The sequence below is a fragment of the Aquarana catesbeiana genome, linkage group LG02 (genome assembly GCF_042186555.1).
Source record: "Aquarana catesbeiana isolate 2022-GZ linkage group LG02, ASM4218655v1, whole genome shotgun sequence".
In the NCBI taxonomy this organism is placed as follows: Eukaryota; Metazoa; Chordata; class Amphibia; order Anura; family Ranidae; genus Aquarana; species Aquarana catesbeiana.
Window position 1 is genome coordinate 393,062,704 of NC_133325.1, and position 20,255 is coordinate 393,082,958.

At 43.9% G+C, this 20,255-nt stretch overlaps 1 protein-coding gene across 1 annotated transcript in view; it reads right to left on the minus strand.

The window, feature by feature from the left end:
• LOC141128134 (uncharacterized) overlaps nucleotides 1-20,255 on the minus strand; it is a 48,676-nt gene that overhangs the window by 15,049 nt on the left and 13,372 nt on the right. The window contains exons 2-5 of the mRNA XM_073615230.1: nucleotides 18,123-18,184; nucleotides 11,843-11,906; nucleotides 9,801-9,993; nucleotides 6,178-6,240 (exon numbers count right to left, since the gene is read on the minus strand). Of these exons, the coding sequence (XP_073471331.1) occupies nucleotides 6,178-6,240; nucleotides 9,801-9,993; nucleotides 11,843-11,906; nucleotides 18,123-18,168 (366 nt within the window). The 5' untranslated portion in view covers nucleotides 18,169-18,184. The remainder of the gene's footprint in view (nucleotides 1-6,177; nucleotides 6,241-9,800; nucleotides 9,994-11,842; nucleotides 11,907-18,122; nucleotides 18,185-20,255) is intronic.

Sequence of the window (20,255 nt, forward strand, 5' to 3'; positions counted from 1 at the left end):
TTTCAAGGGGTGGGAATAACTCCAATGTAAAAATGCATATAAAAGCAAAGGAGAAGGCCTTCAAAAAATACAAGGCTGAGGGATCATCATCAGCATTCAGACTTGCAAAACAATCATCAGCATTCAGACTTGCAACAACTACAAACAATGCAGCAAGAAATGTGAGGGTGCTATTAAGGCAGCTAAGATAGAACATGAAAGACAGATAGCGGAGGAGAGCAAAAAAAATCCCAAGAAATTCTAAGTATTTAAACAGTAAAAAAGGGAGGACAAACCATATTGGCCCCATAAAGAATAAGGAAGGACATCTGGTTACAAAGGACGGGGAGATGCCAAAGGTATTAAATTTATTCTTCTCCTCAGTCTTCACAAGGGAATTAGGGGGCTTCAAGTAACCAAAAGTGCAGTGTTTATCCTCATGGCACATCACAGGAAGCACCCTCATGGCTAACAGAGGACAGAATTAGAAATAGACTTGCGAAACTTAACATCAATAAATCACTGGGGTCAGATGGCTTGCCCCCGAGGGTACTTAGGGAACTCAGTCAAGTAATTGCCAGACTAGTGTTCCTAATTTTCCTGACAGTCTTCTGACTGTAATGGTACCAGCTGATTGGAAAAAAGCCAATGTAGCACCAATATTTAAAAAAGGGCCAAAATACATCCCTGGGAATTACAGACCAGTTAGCCTTACATCAATAATATGCAATAGTATGCAAGCTCTTGAAGGGGATGATAAGGGACTATTTACAAGATTTTAGTAATGAAAACAGTATCATTAGTAGTAATCAGCATAAATTCATGAAGAATCGTTCTTGCCAAACCAATCTATTAACCTTCTATGAGGAGGTAAGCTGCCATCTAGATAAAGAAAGGCCCGTAGACGTGGTGTATCCGGATTTTGCAAAAGCATTTGACACCGTTCCCCATAAACGTTTACTGTACAAAATAAGGTCCGTTGGCGTGGACCATAGGGTGAGTACATGGATTGAAAACTGGCTACAAGGGAGTTCAGAGGGTGGTGATAAATGGGGAGTACTCGGAATGGTCAAGGGTGGGTAATGGGGTCACCAAGGGTTCTGTGCTTGGACCAATCCTATTTAATTTGTTCATAAATGACCTGGAGGATGGGATAAACAGTCCAATCTCTGTATTTGTCGACGATACTAAGTTAAGCAGGGCAATAAATTCTCTGCAGAATGTGTACACCTTGCAAAAAGATCTGAACAAATGAATGGGGTGGGCAACTACATGGCAAATTAGGTTTAATGTAAAAAAATGTAAAATAATGCATTTGGGTGGCAAAAATATGAATGCAATCTATACACGGGGGGAGAACCTCTGGGGAATCTAGGATGGAAAAGGACCTGGGGGTCCTAGTAGATGATAAGCTCAGCAATGGCATCAATGCCAAGCTGCTGCTAACAAAGCCAACAGAACAGTGGCGGCCCGTCCACATGGGCCGCCACTGCCCCTGACTGGCCTATCTATCATCCATCAGTAACACCAGTCCACCAGTAACAGTAAGTTGCAGTGCCGTTATTCCAATTTACAGGAACAAGCTCCAGTAAGGACGGCCACCTTTGCATATCTGACAGTCACAGTTCTGATATCAGCCGACCACAAAAGGTGGCCGTCCTTACTGGAGCTTGTACTCAGAGTCTGTATGTCAAGCTGCTGCTCTTCTCCCCCCTCACCCCTTCAGACTGCTTCGGCTGTTTCTTCTGCACAGGCAGTAACTCATGGCATGGCAGCTGCCAGCTACTGTGTGGGACTCTGTGATAAGAAGATGGGTGAGTTTTACAGCAACAGGTTGTTTTAAAATGTGTCAAACTCAAAACGGGAATTCAAGCCGGGAAGAAGTGTGTTCTGTGTGTATGTACTGTGTGTTCTGTGTGTATGTACTGTGTGTTCTGTGTGTATGTACTGTGTGTTCTGTATGTATGTACTGTGTGTTCTGTATGTACTGTGTGTTCTGTGTATATGTACTGTGCGTTCTGTGTGTTCTGTATGTACTGTGTGTTCTGTATGTACTGTGTGTTCTGTATGTACTGTGTATATGTACTGTGCGTTCTGTGTGTTCTGTATGTACTGTGTGTTCTGTATGTACTGTGTGTTCTGTATGTACTGTGTGTTCTGTATGTACTGTGTATATGTACTGTGCGTTCTGTGTGTTCTGTATGTACTGTGTGTTCTGTATGTACTGTGCGTACTGTGTGTTCTGTATGTACTGCGTGTTCTGTGTATGTACTGTGTGTTCTGTGTATGTACTGTGTGTTCTGTGTGTATGTACTGTGTGTTCTGTGTGTATGTACTGTGTGTTCTGTATGTATGTACTGTGTGTTCTGTATGTACTGTGTGCTCTGTGTGTTCTGTATGTACTGTGTGTTCTGTATGCACTGTGTGTTCTGTATGTACTGTGTGTTCTGTATGTACTGTGCGTACTGTGTGTTCTGTATGTACTGCGTGTTCTGTGTATGTACTGTGTGTTCTGTGTATGTACTGTGTGTTCTGTGTGTATGTACTGTGTGTTCTGTGTGTATGTACTGTGTGTTCTGTATGTATGTACTGTGTGTTCTGTGTGTATATACTGTGTGTTCTGTATGTACTGTGTGTTCTGTATGTACTGTGTGTTCTGTGTATATGTACTGTGCATTCTGTGTGTTCTGTATGTACTGTGAGTTCTGTATGTACTGTGCGTACTGTGTGTTCTGTATGTACTGCGTGTTCTGTGTATGTACTGTGTGTTCTGTGTGTATGTACTGTGTGTTCTGTGTGTATGTACTGTGTGTTCTGTGTGTATGTACTGTGTATGTATTGTGTGTTCTGTGTATGTACTGTGTATGTATTGTGTGTTCTGTGTATGTATTGTGTGTTCTGTGTTCCCTGTATGCATTGTGTGCTCTGTGTTCTCTGTATGCATTGTGTGCTCTGTGTTCTCTGTATGCATTGTGTGCTCTGTGTTCTCTGTATGCATTGTGTGCTCTGTATGCTCTGTATGTACTGTGCGCTCTGTGTATAGTGTGTTCAGTTATTGGAAGCTGTGACAGAGGAGGATGGGCAGGTAAGGACCTGAAGGGATTTGCGCCCCCTCCCAAAATTTTTTTTTATCACCAGCCACCACTGCAACAGAATATTGGCATGCATTAAAAAGGGGATCAACTCCAGAGATAAAACATTAATTCTCCTGCTCTACAAGACTCTGGTCTTGCCGCACCTAGAGTATGCTGTCCAGTTCTGGGCACCAGTCCTCAGGAAGGATGTACTGGAAATGGAGCGAGTACAAAGAAGGGCAACTAAGCTAATAAAGGATCTGGAGGATATTAGTTATGAAGAAAGGTTGTGAGTACTGAACTTATTCTCTCTGGAGAAGAGACACTTGAGAGGGGGTATGATTTCAATTTACAAATACCATTCTGGTGACCCCACAATAGGGATAAAACTTTTTGCGGAAGGGACTTTAATAAGACACGTGGCCATTCATTAAAATTAGAAGAAAAGAGGTTTAACCTTAAACTACGTAGAGGGTTCTTTACTGTAAGAGCAGCAAGGATGTGGAATTCCCTTCCACAGGTGGTGGTTTCAGAGGGAGGCATCAATAGTTTAAAAAAACTTAGATAAACACCTGAACGACTGCAACATACAGGGATATACAATGTAATACTGACATATAATCACACACATAGGTTGGACTTGATGGACTTGTGTCTTTTTTCATCCTCACCTACTATGTAATGTAATGTGTGTGTATATATATATATATATATATATATATATATATATACACAGTATCTCACAAAAGTGAGCACACCCCTCACATTTTTGTAATTATTTTCTTATATCTTTTCATGTGACATCACTGAAGAAATGACACTTTGCTACAATGAAAAGTAGGGAATATACAGCTTGTATAACAGTGTAAATTTGCTGTCCCCTCAAAATAACTCAACACACAGCCATTAATCTCTAAACCGCTGGCAACAAAAGTGAGTACACCCCTAAGTAAAAATGTCCAAATTGGGCCCAATTAGCCATTTTCTTCCCTGGTGTCATGTGACTCATTAGTGTTACAAGGTCTCAGGTGTGAATGGGGAGCAGGTGTGTGAAATTTGGTGTTATCGCTCTCACTCTCTCATACTGGTCACTGGAAGTTCAACATGGCACCTCATGACAAAGAACTCTCTGAATATCTGAAAAAAAAAGAATTGTTGCTCTACATAAAGATGGCCTAGGCTATAAGAAGATTGCCAAGACCCTGAAACTGAGCTGCAGCATGGTGGCCAAGATCATACAGCGGTTTAACAGGACAGGTTGCACTCAGAACAGGCCTCGCCATGGTCGACCAAAAAAGTTGAGTGCATGTGCTTAGCATCATATCCAGAGGTTGTCTTTGGGAAATAGACCTATGAGTGCTGGCAGCATTGTTGTAGAGCTTGAAGGGGTGGGGGTGTCAGCCTGTCAGTGCTCAAACCATACGCCGCACACTGCATCAAATTAGTCTGCATGGCTGTTGTCCCAGAAGGAAGCTTCTTCTAAAGATGATGCACAAGAAACAAACAGTTTGCTGAAAACAAGCAGACTAAGGACATCGATTACTGGAACCATGTCCTGTGGTCTAATGAGACCAAGATAAACTTACTTGGTTTAGATGGTCTCAAGCGTGTGTGGCGGCAACCAGGTGAGGAGTACAAAGACCAGTGTGTCTTGCCTACAGTCAAGCATGGTGGTGGGAATGTCATGGTCTGGGGCTGCATGAGTGCTGCCAGCACTGGGGAGCTACTGTTCATAAAAGAAACCATGAATGTCAACATGTACTGTGACATACTGAAGCAGAACATGATCCCCTCCCTTCGGAGACTGGGCCCCAGGGCAGTATTCCAACATGATAACGACCCCAAACACACCTCCAGGACGACCACTGCCTTGCTAAAGAAGCTGAGGGTAAAGGTGATGGCCTGGCCAAGCATGTCTCCAGACCTAAACCCTATTGATCATCTGTGGGGCATCCTCAAATGGAAGGTGGAGGAGCGAATGGTCTCTAACATCCACCAGCTCCGTGATGTCGTCGTGGAGGAGTGGAAGAGGACTCCAGTGGCAACCTGTGAAGCACTGGTCAACTCAATGCCAAAGAGGGTTAAGGCAGTGCTGGTGGCCACAATAATGGTGGCCACACAAAATATTGGCACTTTGGGCCCAATTTGGACATTTTAAATTAGGGGTGTACTTACTTTTGTTGCCAGCAGTTTAGACAATAATGGCTTTGTGTTGAGTTATTTTGAGGGGACAGCAAATTGACACTGTTATACAAGCTATACACTCCCTACTTTACATTGTAGCAAAGTGTAATTTCTTCAGTGTTGTTACATTAAAAGATATAATAAAATATTTATGAAAATGTGAGGGATGTACGCACTTTTGTGAGATACTGTATATAAATGCTGGCTGCAGAACAACAATGTAAAAAGGTACCAGCATGTGTAGATGGCCATTTTTGATTCATGTACACTAAGGCTTCATGTACACGGGACGTTTTTACAACCTCTCCTGAACGATTTAAGGTCCGTTTTGTCGTGTTTACATACTGCGTTTAGCAGCGTTTTGCTGCATTTGCGTTTAGGAGTGGTTCTAACAAAAAAAAGCGAAAAACGCCTATAAACGAAACGTGGGCTACCGCGTTTAGACGTGTTTGGCGTCTGAAATGTCTGAAACTTCGGCGTCTGAACTGATTTTTTTGCCTTCAAAAAAGGCCTATAAACAACAGTAAACGAACCTGTGTACATGTACACATAAGATAGCATTGTATGAGTTCAGGGGCAGTTGAAAAAAGTGTCCAACTGCCTCTGAACGTCCGTTTACCAGCAGCAGTGTACATGGGGCCTTACTTATTACTCAATCCCCAATCAGCAGGCTCAGCCTCTAGTACAACTCCCTCTACAGCTGCGTAGAAAATGGGATCTGTTACTAGCTGTACAGAGCTTCCAAATCTACCATGTCTTTTATCTGTGCAAATCAACTCAAATACGTTTGTAAAATGTTTACTCATCTCTTGTAATGAGAACTTCTTAAAACAATAAAGCACTTAAAATCTACATATCAGGAATAATATTTAACTTTAACTTCATTAGCAGCATACATGTCTTTTAATGACATTGAATGCTGGAATGAAAATACACTTACCTGTGCACAAAGTTGGTCTTTGTATTCCTGCAGCGCTTCTGAGACTTTAGCGACCCGTCTATTCTGAAATTTAAACAGTTAAACCAAATTAGAAGTTTATTCATTCTTAACATATTCTACACTTCTTACATTACTATCTGTTTCTTTACTTTAAAGTAGACATTTTGCCAAAACATTTGTTTTAGTTTCGGATAGCATGGGGAATTAGAACTTCTCAGGGTTTTATTACTGTTTGTGTCTGTCCCTTATAGGCAGGATTTCCCTTGAATTCCTGTCCCAGTGATGGTGGCCACTAAGGGAGAAAGTGAGGAGATGCGAGAAAGACAGACAAAAATAAAACATAGCAAAGGCTAAGCGATTTTAAGACATTGTTGGGGACCACCCACCTCAGCTGTAACAACACTTGTTTTGGTATCGTTTGGGTTTCATGTAGACCTGGAAGCACATAGTAATGTCACAGGACCTTCCTGCTGCTATTTCTGCTAATTAATGAGAAGATACGCGCATCATTCGTCTTCTCTTCAAGCCTAGACACATTCAATTTGTGCTAAGAAGTTGAATGATCCATTTCTCAGGATGGGAAGGCGGGTAGAATCTTTTATTTCATGGGTTGTCTGATTTTATCATCGCAGGAAAGCTGGTCATGAGAATCAGGAGCTGTGGCTCAACTGCCTTAAGCCAGACACACATGGATCAAAATTCAGCGGGTTCAGCAGGGACTGGTTGAGTTTCAATCCATGTATGGGCTAGCTGCTTGTACACAAGTCGATCTATCAATTAACTTGTGTACAACCAGCCTGTCGGGTGTTCCCCAATAATCAGTGCTGCCGGCTATAGCCGGCGCCACTGATCAAAGGCTTCCCACCAGCAGAATGCAGCAGGTCAGCAGGAAAGATTCCCTCATCCACATCGAATGTGCGGATGGGGGAATCAGCCCACTTTTTTTTTCATTCAACCCACTGTTGAATTATGTATGGCCTGCCTTAGAGAGATCTACAAGACTGTGCTTTAGACAGCATTAGTGATAATGCTAACCAGCTGGCGCCCACTCCCCCGTATAAAAACACTGCATCTGGCACAGCTACCACTCTTGTCCCCCCCTGGCCCCAAGCCAAACATCCCATGAGTGGGCCCGAATTTCATCTATTCATTCCCCCAACACAATAAAAGTATGATTATATCAAAAATAGGAAGGATAGAGTTTTGTGGAACTACAACAAAGTGAAAATCCCCCCTTATCCCCTATGCACCAGTCTTGTGACATATGTTGTAATCACATGACTGGTGTGTTCCTAATCTGAGAAGAGATCTAATCTTTTCTCCTAATTTATAGACATATGCACCTTTAGCTTTACTAGTTTGGTCCCCAGCCTGCCGTTCCCTAGATAGTAGGGAGACCATCAGGTAGGGCTGCAAGCTTAAGGTGCATGAAAATTCAAAGGGCTGGGTTGGGGGATATGGCTAATAGTAATGGTTTAAACCAGTAACTTTAGCGATGCAGTGCAAGTGAGTGGGTCTATCAGTTCTGTAGGGGGTAGGCCACAGGCAGGCAGAGACTGAGTGTTTCTCCTACATTATACTTAGCTGGCCGCCACAATTATCTAGTTGCAGAGAATTGCAGTTGCAGAGAATTGAGTGGTGTCACAAGATTTTCCACTCTAGTGCACACACCAAGTAGGAACGTATTCAGAGATGCTGTAACTAGTCAGGGGAGCAAAAGTGTCTCCACAGAGCAGATTTACCCTCTTTATTTATTCTGGTGACCATTGTTAGCAGAGAAGAAAATGATGGGAAAATCCCAAAGTTTAGGTTGCCACCAAGCAGAAATAAAGTAGAAAGTATGTCCGATGGGGAGACTTGAAGTGTCAACTACTATCTAATATGGGATTTTCCTCATATCGGAGAGATTTTCACTCACTTCCTGTTGTGTCTACAGGACAGGAAGTGAATGTACATCTCCCCAATAGGACATGGGTGGTGAAAAAAAAAAAATTGACATGGGATTTAATCTTCCCTTACTCCAAAATGAAAAATGTTTTGGCTTTACATTTACTTTAAACTAATAATTCTTTACAGTAAATGAAGCCAGTGGCGTCACTATGGGGTGCGGGAGGTGCGGACCACACCCGGTTGACACCCGCTAGATGGGTGACACCAAGTCCGGCAAATGTTTTTTGTAGAGGGTGCAGCCGATCACCCCAGCTTGTTTTCCTGTTTCAACTCTGTAACAGAGGAGAGGTACAGCTGCAGGCTGCATGTTCTAGAGAGCCTGCTTCTCCCTCTGTTGAGACCAGCAGAGCAGCTGTGAGTCTGTGACAGGGAGTGAGGCAGAGCCAGCTCACTGTGTTCCCCCGCTAGCTCCCCCTTCTCCGGTCAGCAGCACAAGCACGGAGATCAAAAACACACAGAGCGGGCTGTGTGTGCATTCTTCTTCCTCACCCTTCTTCTGTCAGCAGCAGGGGGGTGGGGAGGTGGTGATCAATAAAGCAGCGGCAGGACTGAGCAGCTTGCAGCAACCAAATGGTGAGCGGTAATGTGTAGTAACCTCTAGCAACCAAATGGCGAGTGGTAATGTGTAGTAACCTCTAGCAACCGAATGGTGAGCGGTAATGTGTGGTAACCTCTAGAAAGCAATCACTGAGCCGTAATATGTAGTAACCTCTAGCAACCAATCAATGTGCAGCAATCAGTGAGCAGTAACCTTTATCAACCAAATGGTGAGTGGTAATGTGTAGTAACCTCTAGCACAGATCAGCGTGCAAGCACCAGCAGCATCATTTACAGAAGCCGGCTTAGGGCCTGGCCCGAAACTAGCCTGCCCAGCATCTGTTAAATGGGAAAAAATGTATTGGGGGAGGGGGGTGACACCATGTTTTACTGCACCAGGTGACACCAGCCCTAGTGACACCACTGAATGAAGCAACTTATTAAAATGGTAAAGTTCACTCAATTTACTTTGGTCTTTGTTCTTCATAATTGCCAGGATAATAAAAACACGCACATCTAAACAACATCGGTATGTGGGCAGAAGGAAAAACTCCCTGAAGCCTATGTTGAATCGCTTCCTCTTCCTCCGCATCACCAATCCCCAAATCTCCAAAGCAGGTTTGGCTGTAAGGAACTTCTTATTACAGGAATATTTCACATTAGACTTTCTGTTTGTGTGAATAAAGCTGGCCATGCAAGAAGTGAATTTTGGCCAGTTCTGGATGAAACTTGCTTAGTAGGTTTCCCTGTCAGCTGCATACTACCGACATCCCTTGATTGAAAAATAGAAGGAGCCGAGTGCAAATTTGTCAGCCAAATAGCACGAGCATCCAAACAGATGCAGGCACTGTTTGGGCATTTTGATAGTTGCTGGGGCTGTCTGTCAAAATACAATAGCCGCAACTGAAGATTCATTCATCTATGCTGTGCAGGCTGACTGGAAAAAAGTTTATATGGCCAGCTTTAGAAACATTGAGTGCGTCTTCTCACACTGCCAGCAGGTGTGTTCCAGAATCGCGAGATTACAGATAAGTGCACTGGGGTAAAATACAGAAATGCCTGGATGAAAGGATTTTGATACTGAGAACAGTGTTGTCACTTTGCATTTCTGAGCACTATACAGCTTCAAAACTTACCAGATAAGTATTGTAAACCCGAGATTGCTTGCTTTCCTGAGGACTCAATTTGAGTCCTTGCAGAATTCTCAGTATTTCAATTGCAAGCTTAAGTGGTGGATCTTGTCCTTCTTCCCAAATGCTTATATCGTTCCATAGCTGGGTAAAAAGTGGTATACATGGTGTAGAATGAGAGTGGGGAATGTAGAACGACCTGGGGACACAAAATCAAAATTAACTTTACAATTACTTAAAGTGTTTGTTACCCCATATTCCTGATATGTGCCTGCTGTACCATGTACTTGTATGAGAAAGTATCCTGTTCTCTTTGTATTGTTTCCTTTATGTGGAATCACTGGTGTTCCTGTCAGTCCCTCTGTTTTTCTATTAAAAACTGGCCACACTAAGCAGGAAAACACATCGTGGTCAGTTCTCCAGCTGTGCTGGAAACTCAGCCCGCTCTCCTCCAAGGATCATGCTTGTCCTGCCCCCCCCCCCCCCCACACACACACACACACACACAATCTTTCACTGGGAAGCTCAGCGTGCTGCTGTCTCTCCTCCCACTAGCTCTTATGCAGCAGGAGAACAGAGAGAATATGATCACTTCTAAAAAGGGAAAAAAAGTTATTTATAATAAAAAAATTTTTATATCTACTGTATACACAAATGTTTTGCCTTTCAATTCAATTTTAAACTGAATAGGTTGTTTTACAAGGTGATTGCTTACAATCATTTTAAGGCTTTACAATCATTTTAAGGATTTTAAAAACTGCTAAGCAGTGGCGGCTGGTGCTCGATAATTCGGTGCGGTAAACCAACGCCACCCCCCCGGGAGACGAACATTATCGCAAGGGAACACGGGGAACACCTTCCCCTACCGCCACGGGAGACGAACAGCCTCCTTACCACTGTCCTGCTCAGACTCTCCCCTCCTCAACCAGGTAGTGCTCGGTAGCTGAGCCGGATGCTGGATGGTGAGCCATCCCTGGAGTGGCGGCTGGTGGGTCTATCGGTCTTCCCCTTGCTTTTCCCCTGGCCATGCGTCTCCTCCCTCCTCCTCCCCTTTGGCCAATAACATCGCTTCTCCTTTCGGTCAATTGGGAAACCCGCTTCCTGATTGGCTGGGAGGAGAATCATTGTGAGAATAGCGAATATTCATTTGCTATTATCACACAACTGGGTGGGCTCAGAGCGCATGGCTCTGCGCTGCGAGCCCACCCTTTTTTGAAGCCTATTAGAGCCTCTGGTTTTAATCGTGTGCTTAACCCCCCCAATTGGAATCCATGGTCCAGCGCCCTGTATGTAGATTAGGGGGCTGGATGCATTAACGGGGCGGGGGGGGGGGTTTGGGGGCTCGGTGCCCATGCATGGACAGGCCACCACTGCTGCTAAGAGGTATACAAACTGAAGTAACTTATTATTATTTATTTCAGGTACTTATATAGCGCCATTAATTTATGCAGCACTTATCTGGTATACTGGGTTATATTAAATATCTGGTATTATATAGCATACTGAACTGTATAAGAAGGTTATAAGAAAGATTAGTTCTTTCTGATTAAATCTAGGCTAACTACTGCACAAGCATGGAGACATCTGCCCAATGCTTGTAGTGCCCACCACTACCTCTAGCACAATTGGCCTAATAAAATAAAGATAAAGCACAGTTAACACCATCTACCAAAGTGTGATGCAACTGGCCAGCTTGAACATACAGTCTATATGCACAATATATGCAAACTAAAAAAAAAAAAAAAAACATTTTATAAGCAAATGTTTGCTATATGTTAATGTTAATAAATGGTTATACCAGTTTAGCATCTCATGATGTGTTGTGTATATATGGAAGCTACTTATGACCTGATCTTATGACTCATATTTCCTTTTTAAAAGCACGGTGCACATTAGTAACTAAAAAGAGCAGGGATGCCTGAAATGCTATATTATTGATTTTTGATGCAGCTTATACATTTATGCTCACTGTGCTGTGCTGTGTACCCCCCCCCCTATTATATATAGATCCTTTTGGTGTGTGTGTGTTTTTTACAAATGCATCTTACATGTAGTCATTTTCAAATCCTTCATCTTCTTCGTCACTGTCATTTGCTCCAATATAGAAGTACACTGAAATAAGAGAAATTCACAAAGTGAAAAGTGTAGTTAAGCATGAGCTCCAATAAGATGAGTTTATTTACGGGACAGGAGGTGAAGGGACATCTTCCCAATGGATACAGATTGCAAAAAACTGAAGAGGGTTATAACTTTCCTTACAAACAACCATCCAAAATGAAAAAAAAAAAAAAAGGTTTTGCCTTTAGTTCTACTTTATTATTAAAACATATTTTGTATGGGATATTGACATTTAAGGTTGAAGGGTTTGTTAACCCAAAAAACTCAAACACTGCCTGACTCTCTATTAGAGCCTGGCAGAGCACATTGTACCTGTCTTATAAAAAAAAAAACAAGCGCTGTAAGTACCTATTTAGAGTTGTCTTCAGGCCGGTCACATGACTCGCGGCCGCTGTACAGCTCCGATGGATGGATATTGTAGGAGGGGCCGTGATCTCCCTCTGACATCAACTGGGGAGATCATATGGCTGCTTGGCCTCTCCTGCACTAGCCATGCAAACCAGCCGAGAGTCACGTGACCGGCTTGAAGACAGCGCTAAAACGGTATTTACAGCGCTTGTTTTTCTAAAAGAATAATGCAGTGTGCTCTGCCATAATATGAAAGAGTTTCTGGCAGTGAGCAAAAAACATTTAAAATTTTACTAGGAGCGGGGGGGGGAGGAATAGGGGCGGGGGGGGGGGATAGGGGCAGGGGGCGGAGACACAGACATGAGCTGACATGCAGGAAGGAGGGTGTCACAGACCTAGCCGGGACAGAGGCTGTTGGAGAGGACTGTATGCAAGCCTGTTGCCTTTTGATTATGGGCCCTAGCATTTGGGGGAATGGTGCTCTCTGTGAGCTGTATGCCTGGGGACCCTGGGGTTGGTGTTACGTTGGATTCAGCTCCATGTCCCCCCAAAACACACAGACTCTGGAACCCGTTATATGCCATATTAAAATGATAAGACTGAATTATACTGTTGGGACACATACTGTGAGGAGATGCTAATGTCATCAACTCCACTCACCTGTCTGATGTCAGCTATAATGTGTTTAATGTATATAAGTTTAGTCTAGGTTCTAAGGGTATTCAACTCATTGTTGTTTGTTCTAATTAACCCTGTGTTGATGTTTATGGTAATGTGTGTAAATTGAATGAGCTGATCACATTGTCCTCTATACAATGTAGGAGACGGGACGACTCCTATTGGAGCTCATGTTAATTAGGTTAGCTTTGAGTCATCCTGGTGTATAAATGTGTGGGAGATCTCAAATAAAGGGTAGTTCTGATGTACTCCAAGACTGGTGTTGTCTAGTTTTTGGGGGTTCCTATAGCCAGATCCATTGGACTCGTGTTCCAGAACTTAGGAAGCGGTATACTGACGGAAGCACTCAAGCGGAGTGTGGGACGTTCCGTGACATTGGTGGCAAGCAGCGGGAAAGCTTCCTGAAGTCTGGGACATCCAAACCTCCAACTGGATCCAAGATCAGCATAGCAGACTTCAGTCACCCCAGCGGAGATATGGACCTGGCATCAGAGTTCCCGGGGCTGCTGCGGATCATCCTTTCAACATACACCAGGACTGTGTCTGAGGATGAATACCTGGATCTTAGGCAGCAAATTCGGGTGGAGCTCTGGATTGCAGCCCTCCGTCTCGCTGGTATAAAACAGGGCAAGTGCTTTCCAACCCAAGAGCAACGGGCCAGTGACCAACGGGCATTGCGGATGGCATTCCTGGGAGAGCAGCCCCAGGAGCAATGGGTGACTGAGTTGGACAGGTTGGTCCAGCAGGAGATAGAGCTGGACAATCGTTATCGGGCTCTGCAATGGCACGCAGAGGAGGGATATTTAGGGGAGACAACAGAATGCTCTCCGGAGGGATATGACTTTGGCGGCCCTGGATTGCTGTGGGAGAGCCTTACAGATCTTTTTATGTTTGGCGATGAAGGGGAACCTGACCTTGAGGACCTGAGAGACTATAGAGAGTCTATGCTCGGTCTTGCAGGGGTCTCAGAGCTCAAACCTGATCTGGACCATTTGCTAAGGAAGGAACAGCATCTGGAAAGGGCATACAGGAAACTGCTAGGACAAGTTCAGCAGCATGCCAGAGAATCGGCAGTGGAAAATCCGGAGATTGCCGTCCCCAAACCTGAAGTGCTGGCAACAGGGCAGAGCTCTGCTAACCTCTGCCCAAAAATGATAGCATCTTCTGGGTTCCATGGACAGGAGATGGTGAACCTCTATCCCCAGACATCAGTTGCAGAGACATGGGATTTGATAGACTTTTCTGCTGAGGAAGAACAACCTGATGAGCCTCCAGCAGAAGAGCTGCTATCAGGGCCAAAGTTCACTGTGCTCTGCCCAGCACCAACAGTGGCTTCGGCCTTCTTGAGAGAAGAGGTAGTCGGCCTTTCTCCCACAACACTGACAGGGACATGTGATTTTCTGCCAGCAGCATCTATGGAGTTAAAACAAACTTCTCCAGCTGAAGATCTGGTAACTGAACAGAGGGTCCAAGACCTCTGTCCCACGCTTTTACCAATTCCAGAGACTGGGGATTTAATAGACGTTTCTGTAGAGGAGGAACCACCTGGCAAACCCCCAGCAGAAGTGCTGGCAACCGGACAGAGGGTCCAAGACCTCTGCCCCACACCTGCAGCAATTGTGGAGGCTCAGGCTGAGAAGATGGCAATCACTTCCCAGCAGCAGATACAGGGGGAGAAGGGAGAGGAGGTGTGTGTTTTCCCTCCCCAACAGTTGGCCAGGGTGGAGGAAGTGGGCTTTCCTCCCCAGCAAAGATCCGTGTACCTGGGAGACAGTACCATCGACATGTCGTCCCAGCAGCCAGATGAGGGAATGGAAAAGGAAGCAGCCGGCTCACCTCCCCAATGGCAGCTACACAGTTTGGGAGTGGAGGAAGCCAGCCTCCTGCCCCAACAGTTAGCCGGAGCAGAGGATGCGGAGTCCCCAGCAGAAGTGCTGGCAACAGGGCAGAGTGCTACCAACCTCTGCCCAGCACCGGCAACAACTACAGAGTTCCAGGGAGGCGGGGCAGTCGGCCTCCCTCTCCAACAGTTAGCCGGAACAGATGGTGTGGGGTTTCCAGCAGAAGGGCTGGCAACAGGGCCGAGGACTGCTGGACTCTGCCCTCAACTAACAGAGGATGGATTTCCTGTGAAGGTGGATGGGACTTCAGTCTCCACCTGTATACCCCAGGGATGCTGGGCAGTGGGCCCAGATCCCCAACAGCATGACAGAGTGAGCCCAGTCACCCTGTCTTCTCTCCAGCGGCAGAAAGGATTCCAGGGAGAAGAGCCAGTCCAGGCCTCTCCCCAGCGGCAGATATGTTCTCTGAGAGAGGCAGAGGTTGGCTGGGTGAGTAATACTCTGTTTGGAACAATTTGTTTAGGGTACTGTGTGGGTACAGGCAGTAGAGGACTGGAACTACTGACTAACTTCGGAGTCAACCCGTCTGGGGTCTCCTCCTGTGTTAGTCTCCTGCCGAAAGGGGAGAAATGTCACAGACCTAGCCGGGACAGAGGCTGTTGGAGAGGACTGTATGCAAGCCTGTTGCCTTTTGATTATGGGCCCTAGCATTTGGGGGAATGGTGCTCTCTGTGAGCTGTATGCCTGGGGACCCTGGGGTTGGTGTTACGTTGGATTCAGCTCCATGTCCCCCCAAAACACACAGACTCTGGAACCCGTTATATGCCATATTAGAATGATAAGACTGAATTATACTGTTGGGACACATACTGTGAGGAGATGCTAATGTCATCAACTCCACTCACCTGTCTGATGTCAGCTATAATGTGTTTAATGTATATAAGTTTAGTCTAGGTTCTAAGGGTATTCAACTCATTGTTGTTTGTTCTAATTAACCCTGTGTTGATGTTTATGGTAATGTGTGTAAATTGAATGAGCTGATCACATTGTCCTCTATACAATGTAGGAGACGGGACGACTCCTATTGGAGCTCATGTTAATTAGGTTAGCTTTGAGTCATCCTGGTGTATAAATGTGTGGGAGATCTCAAATAAAGGGTAGTTCTGATGTACTCCAAGACTGGTGTTGTCTAGTTCTTGGGGGTTCCTATAGCCAGATCCATTGGACTCGTGTTCCAGAACTTAGGAAGCGGTATACTGACGGAAGCACTCAAGCGGAGTGTGGGACGTTCCGTGACAGAGGGGGTGAGGGGGAAGAGAGGAGAGCAGAGGGGACAGCATGACGGTGGGCCGCACTTAGACCACGGTGATCAGGGCGGAGCTGCCCAGATTTTCATGGTCTGTTTAGAGAGGGGATACAGAAAGTGCCAGATTCAGTTTTTTTTATAGTTTGGGGGGTGGGGGCAGATTACACAGCACAAGCACTGTGCTGTTTAATCTGCTTTAAGGTACAAGAAAATCTATTTTGGAGGGGGGGGTTTAACAAACGCTAAAAAGCTTTTTTTAAATAATGGTGCATTTATTTGGGATAACATATAAAGTCCACAGGTGTAAACCTTTTTGACCATGTGACCAATTACTATTGGATTCTTTATTATCATATCCGAAATGTAGGCAGCATGGTGGCACTCCTGATTTTGGCGCTGGGTTTATTTGAGGCTGTGACTCTATTTGTATGGGGTCTAATGCATATTCATACCACTTGAAATTTTCCACATTTTGTCATGTTACAACCAAAAACATAAATGTATTTTATTGGGATTTTATGTAAAAGACCAACACAAATTGGCACATTATTGTGAAGTGGAAGGAAAATGATAAATGGTTTTCAACATTTTTGACAAATAAATATCTGAAAAGTGTGGCATGCATTTGTATTCAGTCCCCTTTACTCTGATTCCCCTAACAAAAATCTAGTGGAACCAATTGCCTTCAGAAGTCACCTGATTAGTAAATAGAATCCACCTGTGTGTAATTTAATCTCCGTATAAATACAACTGTTCTGCGAAGCCCTGAGAGGTTTGTTAGAGAACCTTAGTGAACAAACAGCATCATGAAGGCCAAGGATCACACCAGACAGGTCAGGGATAAAGTTGTGGAGAAGTTTAAAGCAGGGTTAAGTTATAAAAAAATATCCCAAGCTTTGAACATCTCACGGAGCACTGTTCAATCCATCATCTGAAAATGGAAAGAGTATGTCACAACTGCAAACCTACCAAGACATGACCGTCCACCTAAACTGACAGGCCGGGCAAGGAGAGCATTAATCAGAGAAGCAGCCAAGAGGCCCATGGTAACTCTGGAGGAGCTGCAGAGATCCACAGCTCAGGTGAGAGAATCTGTCCATAGGACAACTATTAGTCGTGCACTACACAAATTTGGCCTTTATGGAAGAGTAGCAAGAAGAAAGCCATTATTGAAAGAAAACCATAAGAAGTCCCGTTTGCAGTTTGCGAGAAGCCATGTGGGCTAAAAAGCAAAACGTGGAAGAAGGTGCTCTGGTCAGATGAGACCAAAATTAAACTTTTTGGCCTAAAAAGCAAAACACTATGTGTGGCAGAAAACTAACACTGCACATCATCCTAAACACACCATCCCCACCGTGATACATGGTGCTGGCAGCATCATGTTGTGGTAATACTTTTCTTCAGGGAAGCTGATCAGAGTTGATGGTAAGATGGATGTAGCCAAATACAGGGCACTCTTAGAAGAAAACCTGTTAGAGTCTGCAAAAGACTTGAAACTGGGGGGAGGTTCACCTTCCAGCAAGACAACAACCCTAAACATACAACCAGAGCTACAATGGAATGGTTTAGAGCAAAGCATATTTATGTGTTAGACTAGCCCAAAGTCCAGACCTAAATCCAATTGAGAATCTGTGGAAAGACTTGAAAATTGCTGTTCACAGACACTCTACATTCAATCTGACAGAGTTTGAGATATTTTGCAAAGAAGAATGGGCAAAAATGTCACTCTCTCTAGATGTGCAAAGCTGATAGAGACATCCCCAAAAAGACTTGCAGCTGTAATTGCAATGAAAGGTGGTTGAATACAAATGCACGCCACACTTTTCACATATTTATTTGTAAAAAAAATTGAAAACCATTTATCATTTTCCTTCCACTTCACAATTATGTGTCATTTGGTGTTGGTCTTTTACATAAAATTCATTTATGTTTTTGGTTGTAACATGACAAAATGTGGAAAATTTCAAGGGGTATGAATACTCTTTCAAGGCACTGTAAATACTGAAAAAGTATACACGTCAACATAAAATGACTTACCACTCGGTGAGCGGTCTGAGATGTCTACAGGCATAGTACACTCCATGAAAGGCTCTAATGTCCTGTTTAAAGAAACAAAGCAATGAATAAACTATCTCAGACAGATACATCTAGTTTTTAAAAAAGTCAGTCTATCCAAAAGAGATATTTAAGTTCTATATGGAGCATGGCAGGCTGAATTAGCCCCTGGATTTTTATATTTATTCATGAATGACCTAACAGAGAGATCTCCCTGCCACAATTACTGACTGTTTTTCCATGATGTAAACTTCAAATCCAAACAGTGAGTGAGAAAATAAAACCTTAAAAAAGAAAACCGCTCTGATAGCAATACATAGGCTGCCATTGTTCACCTTCTGAAAATGCTATTTGCCTGTCAAGTCAGTGCAAATGCTCCAATATTAACTTTCTGACCATAGATTTTACGGTTTGGTTGTTTAATATCCTATAGGTCTATCACTTGTAGTGCAAATGCCTGTCCTTAATAGGTTTGAGTGTACTTTTCCACTATAGTATGGTAACAGAGCTCCTGCACTCTGATTGGTGGAAAGTATTTCCCAATCAGAGGAAACAGTGCTTGTTGCCGGGGTGTTAAGGTCATTCTGCTTTGACAGTGAAAGAGGCCATATCCTCTTTTCATGGTCAGATGAGAAGCCAGCCCTACCTTGTGAGCACCAGCGTTCCCCTGTCCTGGAGGAGCACAAGGTTGGGACTGTGTTCCCCAGAGAATTCCAGACATTGTGGAAGCAAGCAGTCCACTGATGAGTGAGACTGTTAAATAACAAGAAAAGTATCAGGCAGCACTTAATAACTTTATTGCTGTTGAAGTGAGTGCCTTTTCTGAGAATTAAGATGTTATTTTGTTCCACACTTGAAGTATTGGGTATACGTTCCTGGGCATGCAGATCAATGAGTTTCCATTGTTTCCAAAGCCACTAAAAAAGAACCTATAAAGTGGGAAGTGAAGTGAGTGTTAGTTAAGGGAAATGGAAGACTGGCCACTGGGTGCAGTGTAAAGAGACAGCATTGGTGTACCACACTTGAGTCTCAGATGTCCCTGCTCAGAGAAACCAATGGGTGCTGCAGGATGTAGCTTGGGCATACTGGCTAAAGCCGCGTACACCCGAGCGGAATGTCCGACAGAAAAAGTCAGACGGAAGCTTTTCATCGTCTATTGTGATCGTGTGTGTGACTCATTTGACTTTTTTTTTTGAAAATTCTGACGGACCTAGAAATGGAACATGTTTTAAATATTTCCTACAGAACCAATTCCTATCAGGAAAACTGCTCGTCTGTATGCTGTTCCGACGGACCAAAAACGACGCTTGCTCTCAAGCAAGCTACTGGCTATTGAACTTCCTTTTTCTAGTCCCGTCGTAGGTGCTGTACGTCACCACGTTCTGAACGGTCGGACTTTGGGTTGACCGTGTGTAGGCAAGACCGCTTGAATGGAATTCCGTCGGAGTTCCATCGGAGAAACCTTCAGAGTTTATTCTGACGGCAAAACCGGTCGTGTGTACACGGCATAAGTGTGCAACTCTGAGGCTCCCAATGCTACAGAAGTGTTTTTAGCTGTGTATTTTACATTTCCCTCTCTTTACTTTAGGTGTGGCCCTCAGTGCCGGACATTAAAAGATTTTCTATGGTCAACCAGGTCTTAAAAGCCTACCAGGAGTTCTGACTTTATTATGACCTAGCTGGCTGCATCCTTGTTCTGAATTTGTGACCAAGAAAGTATGAAAGCCATTGGGTCACGCCAACAGTCAAATAACTACCACATTTTAAAGAGGTCAACAATAACGACCTATGTATTTTTATTATTAGCACAATTTTTCTTTAATATATACAACAAATTTCAAAAAGATGTAACCTTTAACCTAAATTCCATGTTTAAAGTTTTTTAGCAGATATTAGGTCATATCTGGTTTCTTTCATATCATAGCTGATCATTTATTTAACCACTTCAGCCCTGGACCATTTGGCTGGCAAAAGACCAGAGCATGTTTTGCGATTCAGCACTGCGTCACTTTATCTGAAAATTGCACGGTCATGTGACGTGGCTCCCAAACAAAATTGATGTCCTTTTTTCCCCACAAATAGAGCTTTCTTTTGGTGGTATTTGATCACGTCTGC